The 9,649-nt window shown below is 52.3% G+C and overlaps 1 protein-coding gene across 1 annotated transcript; it reads left to right on the forward strand.

The window, feature by feature from the left end:
* The first annotated feature begins 3,916 nt into the window (after nucleotides 1–3,916).
* On the forward strand, nucleotides 3,917–8,329 carry GIP (gastric inhibitory polypeptide). Its single transcript, XM_046674909.1, has 5 exons — nucleotides 3,917–4,002; nucleotides 5,683–5,829; nucleotides 6,438–6,530; nucleotides 7,246–7,347; nucleotides 8,265–8,329. Exons 1-5 carry the CDS (start codon nucleotides 3,917–3,919, stop codon nucleotides 8,272–8,274), a joined length of 438 nt encoding a protein of 145 aa, XP_046530865.1. The 3' UTR covers nucleotides 8,275–8,329.
* The last annotated feature ends 1,320 nt before the right edge of the window (nucleotides 8,330–9,649 follow it).

The following is a 9,649-nucleotide window of genomic DNA, read 5'->3' on the forward strand; positions in this document are numbered from 1 at the left end:
CAAGTACTATGATACCTCCACAGTCAGTCTGATAACCAAGAGGGCTACTAAGTGACTACCAGGTGGGTGGCATACACAACCTGGACACGTTGGACAAAAGGATGATTCACATCCTGGGCACAACCAAGCAGGACAACTTGAGATTTCATCATGCTCCTCAGAATGGTGTGCAATTTAAAACTTACGAATTATTTCTGGAATTTTCCATTTAATTTTTTCAGATTGCAGTTGACCCTGGGTAATTGAGACTGAGAGTAATTGAAACCGTGGAAAGTGAAACTTCGGATAAAGGGGGACAACTGTAAATCTGCCACCTGGTGCCAGGGAGATGCGAGAGGGATGTCTGCTTTCTGAGTCAGCCGATGAGCTTGAAGACCAAGTGAACTTCTGAAGCAGAGTCCACGGCAGGGAGACTGCAGCCAGCCTTCTGAGTCACCCTGGCCTGGCTGCAGAGCTGGGCCTGGAATGTCTGCAATGGCCCTCTGGGCCCTGGGGGTGGTGAGTCACCACCATGAACTGGGAGAGCCAACTAGCCCTAAAGGCTCTTCTGCTCTTCCTTCCAGTTCTCAACCTGGGGCCTCGACTCAGAAGCCACAAGGGTCTGGCAAGAGGGAGCCTGGGTTCTCTTGCAACAGCGCTGCCCTCACCTGCTTCCCACACTGATCCCTGACTTCCATGGCTCCTTAGATACTGCCCAAACCAAACACTCCACATGTCTGGGCCATCAGTCTTCGTATCTGCGCTTCCGGCTGCTTGGAGGTGCCCTCCTGCCTCCCCATCCCTGTGTCCTCCCTGACTCCTCTCATCCTGGAAATTCTCCGCCGTGGACTGAGGCTCTGCCACCTCCTGAGCCTCCCCTCCCTGCTCCACCCCTGCACTGCGCTGGATTCTGTGGACCAGGGCACTTCTCACCATGGCGTGGATGCGCTGGTCGAGGTGCCAGTTGGATTTATTGAACTATTTTGATCAAGTCCAGCAGGCTCTGATACTCAGAAACTTCCCAAGGCTGTCTTTTCCATTCCCCCCACCCCACCTCTGACCTCCCAACATGCCCTGAGGGGGGCCTGTGGGCTTCCCTGGGAGTTTGGCATCTTCTCTGATCTCCTTCCCAGGTCCTCCCCACATCCCTCCCTCCCCACCCTGGGGCCCAGGCCACATTCTCCCTAGTCTGTCCACTGCACAGCATGGGAGCCAAAGATCAAAGGGAAACAGGGAGGGGGGTGGTAGAGCGGTCCCCCTGAAGAGGCGGTGGGGTGGGGATTTAAAATACAACTGAGCAGCCCACCCCAAAACAAATCCCGAGAGCACCAGGCAGCAGGTCAGGCTGCCAGGACCCATCACAGAAGCTTCCTCGACTCTGGTTTGGCAGCAGAATTAGGGGTCTCAGGGAATGACGTCCGTTCTTCTTGGAAACCCTGTGCCTCCAGGCAGGGGTGCCCAGGTTTTGACACAAATCCTTCTGAGCCTATTAACTGTGTTACTCACCAGGAAACAAGATCGAAAGCAGGCCTCACGTCTTTGGAGGCCAAATCTGAATTGATGTCTAATGTCTGCCCATTGATAGCTGGGAGATGGAATTTGGAAAGCTTGCCCAGAAAGAAGTTTTTCTAGATGGTGAAAAATGGGTGGTGGGCGGGGAGGTTTCTAGGAAGCAGAGGTGAGTTGCTCCCCTGGTCTGGTTACCTCTCATCCCACACACACACTTAATTTCATGCTGGAGCTGCTCCCAGACTGGGGAGTTCACCTGGAAAGGAAAGTGGCCTTTATTAGGCCCTGGAGCTAATAGGCACAGCAGGAGCTTGGTTGGTTGTAGTTCAAAGTACCCCTGGCAAGTGGAGAAGGGAGAGCCTGGGAAGGAGGCCTTGGAGGTCTGTCTGCCAGAAATGTGGTCTGCGCCTGCCCCTTCCTGACTGAGAGCCCCGGGGACGGAGCCATGTGCTGTGTACCCAGAGGAAGGTGAAGGAGCCCCTCTGGGAGCCTCCAGTCTGAGGGGGCAGACGTGGCCGTCAGCCTCAGGGAGGCTCTGTGTGATGGAGAAGATGCAGCCCCGGTCTTACACTCTGATCTCAGAGAGCCCCCAGCCTGTTCAGGGAGACAAAGCCCTTGCCGTGGAGAGTCCTCCCCTCTGACGGGGAGGCACAGCATGACCTCAGGAGTCCCCAGCCTGATGGCAGAGACAGGACCAGACACTTCTCTCATATAGAGCGTCAGACACTTGAGGTGAGAGCCTTGAGACTCATAAATCTTTCCAGATAGAGCTGTAGCTGCCCCACCTTCCCCCCAGTGCCCAGGGTGCAAACGTGCCTCTTTCCCTGCTCTGCCTGCCCCTAAGCAGGGAGACAGCTTGAGTGGAAGTTCTCAGTTGCCCAAGCTGCCGCCAAGAAGCCCTCAGTCTTCATGTGCTCTCAGCCCTCTGCCCTCTCTCTCTCACCCCTTTCCTCAGCCACCCAGGACACCCCCTGCATATCACTATGGGGACATTGCCGCATTGCCAAAGCCCCAGGTCACTATCCAGAGCTGGGGTTCAAACTGCTCTGGCCCCACTCTCTCTGACCCAGGAGGAGCCCATTGCCTACAAGAGTGCCCCTCTCCCAGCTAGTGCCACCCTGCCCAACTCTGCTCTCCCCAAGGGCATCTTCTCTAACTGAGGCCACCTATAAAGGAAGTGGGGGATGGGAGAACACTGGGCCCTGTGCCCAGAAGAGAGAAGGAGGAAGAAGAGAGGGGGCACTAAGGTACCCTACCCAGGACAGCCCCCAGGCAGCAGCTGGAGATACCCAAATGTTAATCACCAATTAGCACAGTTCAGGTGGAAAGGACAACTTTATTACGTGTCAAATGGACTTAATGTGGCGGGAGCTGTGGGCTTAATTTCTTGAGATAAGATGCTTTTAGGCTAATCAGCAGGTCAGTGATGCCTGGATATAAAGGAGCAGCAGCAGACTTTCTTGAGACGGACTCTGAAGGGCCAGAAGGTAGGAGGAAGAGACTCCCCTGCCCTGTCCTTCTTCTGGAAGAGCCAGAAAGGGAGCCTGGTAAGAGGAAAGCCAGGACAGGGGATGGACGAGATGCTGGAGAGGAGGCGGATCTGGGCCCCGCTGCGATGCTCAGCACCCATGCATCTCACGTGCTCTTCTTCTATGTAGGAAACAAGAGGGTGGCTCTGACGGTTCCTCCACCATGCAGATGACAAAGGCAGGAAGATGGGGTCTTGCAGCCCGCACATCTCTAGATCTGGTTTCGGTTTCCAGGGCTTGGGAGGAAGGTTCCTCCCTGCTCTTCATCTCTACCAAAGACCCCCTGGATGAAACGGGGCAAGCCCTCGGTGGAAGGGTCAGACTTCAGGAAGAACCTCCCTGAGTCGAGATAGTGAAGCCTGAGAAGGAGAGAGTGGGATGGTCCCACGTGCCGTTTTCACTGAGGGCAAGAGGGCTGTGATGCATTAAGTGACAGCCCACTTGAGAGCGGGAGGCTGGCTGGTATGAACTTTGGAGGGCTCTGAGGGGAGAATCTTGCCAAACCACATGCCTGTGATGTCTCGCCACTGGAGCTGGGAAGGGGGTCTATCCAGGCACACAGGTGTTCGCTGCTTTCTCCTGCCTGGATCCCTCCCCCACTGCCCTCCTCCCACCCGACTCAGACTCCACTGCAAAACAAAACAAAAGCAGGTTCACCTCTTGGCCAGGCTCCGTGTCCCTTCTAGACGCTAACTCTAAAGCCTCCCACCCTCCCCAAGGTGTTGCTCCAGCCTCTTAGAAAAGCTCCAGCCCCCAGGGCTCAGTGGCCCCCAGCTTTCAGAACCCGCACAGGCTCTGAGGCGCCAGCAATGCGCCGCCACGCTGGCTGCTCCCTCAGCATGGTGCTTCCACCTCAGCCTGGTCCTTTTCTTTCTTATCTCAGGAATTACCGCTAGAAGATGGTGGCCATGAAGACCCTCTCTCTGCTGCTGGTGTCCCTGTTCCTGGCCGTGGTGCTAGGAGAGAAGGAAGAGGGTCACGCCAGGTAGGGGTGAGGGGGGTCACCCGCAGGGAAGGGGACTGGGGAGGTGACTGGGTTCTGGTTTTCAAGAAGGAAGTGAGAAAGGGAGGAACCCCAAGCCAAAAGGAAAGAAGCTCAACGGAAAACCTGCCAGCAGTCTGAGTACAGAGTGAGGACAGAACCAGAGAGTATTTATTACGAGCTACTCTTGCAGCCGGAGAGACTGTGGTTAGATCTCGAGAAGGACTTCTCAGTGGTTAAGTGTCTGGAATAGATGACAGCATCTCCCTCCCTAAAGAAAGCCTTAACCACTCATTTATGCATACATCCGATCAATTTTTTTTTTTTAAAGGAAGACTGGCCCTGAGTTAACATCCATTCCCATCTTCCTCTACTTTATATGTGAGACGCCTGCCACAGCATGGCTTGCCAAGCGGTGCCATGTCCGTACCTGGCATCCAAACCAGCAAACCCGGGGCCGCCAAAGCGGAACGTGGGCACTTTACCGCTGTGCCATCGGGCTGGCCCCCACCTTTGATCGAATTTTATGGAGGGCCTCCTGTGTGACAGGCACAGGCGATATTTGCAAAGAGTGGACCACAAAGACTTCCTGCCCTCACAGAGCGTCTAAGCCCAAGGGGAGAACAGAGAAAGAATGATGGACGCGAGTTGCAAACCATCACGAGTACTGTGAGGAAAAGCAGGGAGTATTATGAGTGAATACAGCAGGGGGCTCTGTCTGTCTTTTGAGGGACCAAAAGAGACTTGTGTGAGTAAAGAGTTGGGCTTTCTCAGATGCCAGGATAAGCCATATGCCCGTGTAAATTCAGCTATGTAAATATGGCCGTCAGAGCCATGTGCAAGGAGAGACATCATGTAGAAGTTGAGAGTATACACCTGGGCCCAGACTGCCTGGGGGTAAATTCTGAATCTGCCACCTACACCATGTGCTAAGTTAATCTCTCTGCACCTTGGTTTCCTCATTCACAAAAAGGGGTTACAGGGGCCGGTCCGGTGGCGCAGGGGTTAAGTGCGCGCGCTCCGCTTCTCAGCGGCCCGGGGTTCGCCGGTTCGGATCCCGGCTGCAGACATGGCACTGCTTGGCACGCCATGCTGTGGTAGGCGTCCCACATATAAAGTAGAGGAAGATGGGCACGGATGTTAGCTCAGGGCCAGGCTTCCTCAGCAAAAAGAGGTGGACTGGCAGTAGTTAGCTCAGGGCTAATCTTTCTGGAAAAAAAAAAAAAGGGGAGGGGACATAAATAGTGTCTACCTCCTAGAGGTATTCTGAGGATTAAACTGGGTCATGTACTAAAGGGCTTAGAGAGGGCCTGAGACATTGAAGTGCTGACTGGGAAGCAAAGAACTGAGTCAGGTATGGCCAGGGCAAGAGGAGTAAAGGAGGGAACCAAGATTCAGTCCTTTGGGATGAGGGGGAGCCCTGATCCCGCTCTGTCCAGAAGCCAGAGCCACATACATGGAGGATGCAGGAAGTAGGCCCTTGAGTTAAAGTCCTAAAGTCCTAGGGTCTTGATGCATAGACAAGAGAGTGTCCCTATAAAAACTGACTCCCAACAAATGGGCTGGTTTGTTTTCAAATGTCAGCCTCCTGTCAGGGACAATCATTTACCCTGGCATTGTGATTCCTTGCACCCCCCTCCCCCTTCCATGGAGTCCTGGTTTCTATCTCTCCCTGCCTCTCAGATTCCAGACTAAGGTCAGTGACTCCCAACCTCGAGGCCCCAGGTATGCTGAGGGGACTTTCATCAGTGACTACAGTATCGCCATGGACAAGATCCGCCAACAAGACTTTGTGAACTGGCTGCTGGCACAGAAGGGGAAGAAGAATGAGTGAGCTATTGTACACCTCCCTCCTGTTCCCCGTTCTCCGGCTCTACCTTCCTACGTTCAGACCAGGCACCATATGTGGCCACACGAGCCACATGATGCACAATTCCAGGTGGTGCCTTTCACTTAGGTGATGATGGGGAACTGGACAACATGGTGGCCCTGGCCAGGACCCTGACTTGGGCAGCAGTCCAGTCTGGGGGCAGGACTAGGGCAATCTTCCAACCCTTTTCTTCTAAGGGGAAGGGTTGGGGAAAATGTGTGGGGCTCATGGAGGATCCCCAGGGGGCTGGGGATGAAGGCAGGGAGAGCTGAGCAGCTGCCAATGACTATTTGATGGTGGCTGTTTCAGACTTTGGAAATAGGATAAACTGCCCTCATCCTTTCTCCTTCTCTTTGCCAAATCTCTTTCCCTGCCCTCACTGTTTGGTCAACATGGTACATTCTGGAAAGCTATTCACTGGCAGCTGAAGACAAGCAGTGGGGAGGTTGAGTGGAGAAAGAGGTACTCTCTGCTCCTTGGGTTGAGGTACCAAAAGATTGGAGGTCTTTGGACTGGAGAATATCTGGTCTCCCCAGGCTCACCCACTTCCTAATCTTTGTCTTCCCAGTTGGAAACACAACATCACCCAGAGGGAGGCCCGGGCCCTAGAGCTGACCCATCGATCCAACAGGAAGAAGGAGGAGGAGAGGGGGCAGCAGGGGTGAGTCAGCCCACAGGGGAAGGGGTGAGGGTGGGGCCTCCTGAGCTGCCCCTGCCTCACTGTTCCCTCTCCGGGACTTCAGAGCAGGGCAAGACCCAGAGATAAGCATCCCCTTCCATTCAGAGTTCAAAGAGGGGTCTTTATTGAACTCCTGGAGGTCAGCCTGAGATTAAGGGAGAAGCCTAGGAGGAATAGAGGGAGGATGGGGTCCTGGGAGGGGTTTTGGGGCCAGAGTTTCTAAGATTGGTGACTTCGTGTGCAGAGTCACTGAGTCAAGGAGAGGGGCAGTGAAGGAGACCGTGGGCACTGCCTTCCCTGCCAAACTTCAGGAAGGTTGTTTGTGGAACAGGGGGACCCTCCCGAGCCCTGATACCAGTTACTTTCTCTGAGAGGAATCTGTGGCAGAGATCACTCGAAAGAGTGAATGTTCCCAGTCACCTTTTGGGTTTACTGAAATTCATTCTCCGATACTTGTAGAGGTGAATTCATGGGATGTCTCCCACCAGATTTCTGTTCAACTTTGCCTATATTGAAGAGCCCATATTTCCCTGGCTGACAGATCTGGGTGGGGCTTTGAAAGCTGAGATAACTGAGAGGCAGCTGTATTGACTCCCTCCCCCCAAGCCCAGTTCCCCCTTGGAATCCCAGGCCCTGTATTTACTCTCCTGGGTGGGCCCAGGCTAAAACAGCCTGCCTGAGGCTCTCCCCTTTGCAGCTCCCTGCCCAGGAACCCCTGCGATGAAGATTTGCTAAAGGATTTACTGATTCAAGAGCTGCTGGCCTGGCTTGTGGACCAGATGGAGCTCTACAGGCGCAGGTAGGGGAGTCTGGTGGTTTTGAGTGTCTTGCATGGTGATTATAAGCTTGAGCTTTGGGGTCAGGCAGATGCTCAGATCTTCACCCCAACAAACACTGGCAAATTATTTAGACTCTCTGAACCTTGGTGTTTTCATGAAAATCGGAGCTATTTTAACCACTTCATGGCATTATTGTGGGGTTTAAATAAGATAATGTAAAGGAAAAAGCAGAGGGCAACGTCTGTGGAGTAATGAGAGTTCGTAATGTTGGCAGCTATTATTACTACTTACATTTCTTTCGAAACTTCCTCCAGGTGAGATGCTGCTCTCAATCCCCCTGCCCACCTGAGCTGAACTGTCCATCCTATTCTCAGCTTTCCCTCTGTACCCTCGTGCCATGGCACCTTCCTAGTGATGGCACCGCCATAGTTGGAGGCATGTTGTCCTTCTCTGCAGCCACTGCTGGTCTCAGTGGTCCTTGAGTCTACCTCACCAGCTAGGAAGCCCTTCAATCTATTATGTCCCAGAAGCAAGGGATGGCTAAATACCATGGAGAGGGCCATGCACCCGATGGGTGAGACAGGACACCCACTCAAGATGCAGACACCAGACACCGAGGCACAGAATCCAAAATGCACTAAGACCTTGATGCTGGGAAGCTAGGGAGGGAGTGAGGGAACAAATCTGTGACAGTTTCCTGTAAGAGGGTAAGAAAGGAGAGAGGAAGGTGACCAGAACAATGGGGAAGAGAGTATGAGAACATCTCCACAGGAAGGTGGGTAACATTCTCTGTGCTTATTTTGAATACTTATAATTAGAAAGGTAATTTGGAGGTAGGAGCAACTGAACTATGGCTGGTTGCCAAGATAAATTTACTTCGCTGACTCCAAGCTGAAAATGAACCTCCTCTCCACCACTTCCCCTCCTCTCTCCACAGATTTCAGTGACTCTCACCAAAGCCAGCTCAGGACTGGACTCTGCCCTTCACTTACTCAGCTCCTGCCTCAGCCCCATTCCAGGGTGCCCAAGAGAAGCCAAATCAATAAAGTTTAAGCTGAAATAAATCTTTATGCCTATTGTCGAAACTTATTCAAATGTCTACTGAGCACTAACAGTGTGTCTGTCTGTGTGTGTGTGCCACCCAATGAAAAGGAGATAGGGCGCTTATCCATCTGATAATTCATCTGTTTATTCTGCAAACACTTATTGGAAACTTAGCATAGGCAGCGACCGTGCTGAACACTGGGGATACAGCAATGATGGAGACAGACACAGGACACGGCTCTCCCTCAATGTTTACACCCTAGTGACGGAGGCAGACCTGAATCTTTAAACACACAAACATATTAATAATCACATAACATGCTACATTATGTGAAGAAAGACTAGGGTGTTATGAGAGGACAGAGAAGCCTTATCCAGATGGAGTGGGGAGCCAGGAGGGCCTCTCTCAGGAAATGACATTTAAATGGGCAGATAAAGGATGAGGGACCCTTAATAAATATTAGCCAGTGTTATTACTTATACAGCAAAATGGGCAGTAGAGAGAACAGCACAAGTCGAGGCTGGCAGGGGGCAGAGGCAGGGCCTTAAAGGCCATGTTAAAGCTTTTGGATTTTATCCTCAGTGCAAGGGCAAGTCCTTGAAGGATTCTAAGCAGGGGCAGGTCAGAGAAAATCTATTTGCATTCCAAAGCAATCACACCGATGACAGGGAGGATTATACTGAGATGAACAGGGATGAAAGTGGAAGAGGAAGACCAGCGAAGAGGCTCTTGCAGGATTGCAGGTTTCCACTGGGGTGATGGTAGTGCAGGTGGAGGCAAGTGGACAGTTTGTCCAAACGACAGTACCTCTATCTTCCGGTGTTCAAAGCTTCCCTACCTCAGTCTGCTGCCTTCTCCCAATGCCCCACATCCACAGAAAGCAAGGCTGTCTCTCCTTCTCCCCGTTGCCGTGGGTTATCTTTGCCTGGGATGACCTCCCCTCTCCCCTTGATCTAGCCATATTTTAGTAGAGTCAAACACACCTAGATTCAAATCGCTTACTAGGTCTGTGACTTGGCAAGTTAGTTCCTCTCTCTGAAGCTCAGTTTTCCATCTGTAAAAATAAGATTAAAAAGTACCCACCTCATAGGGTTGAGGTAAGTATTAAGATAAGGTCTGGTACAAAGTAAATGGTCAATAAAAGTTAACCTTTGTTATTATTATTCACACTACCTAAAGCTCAGTTTAAAAATACAAGGGTAGGGGCCAGCCCAGTGGCATAGTGGTTAAGTCTGTGTGCTCCGCTTTGGCCACCCGCATTTGGCGGTTTGGATCCT

This window comes from Equus quagga, chromosome 11, assembly GCF_021613505.1.
Source record: "Equus quagga isolate Etosha38 chromosome 11, UCLA_HA_Equagga_1.0, whole genome shotgun sequence".
NCBI lineage: Eukaryota > Metazoa > Chordata > Mammalia > Perissodactyla > Equidae > Equus > Equus quagga.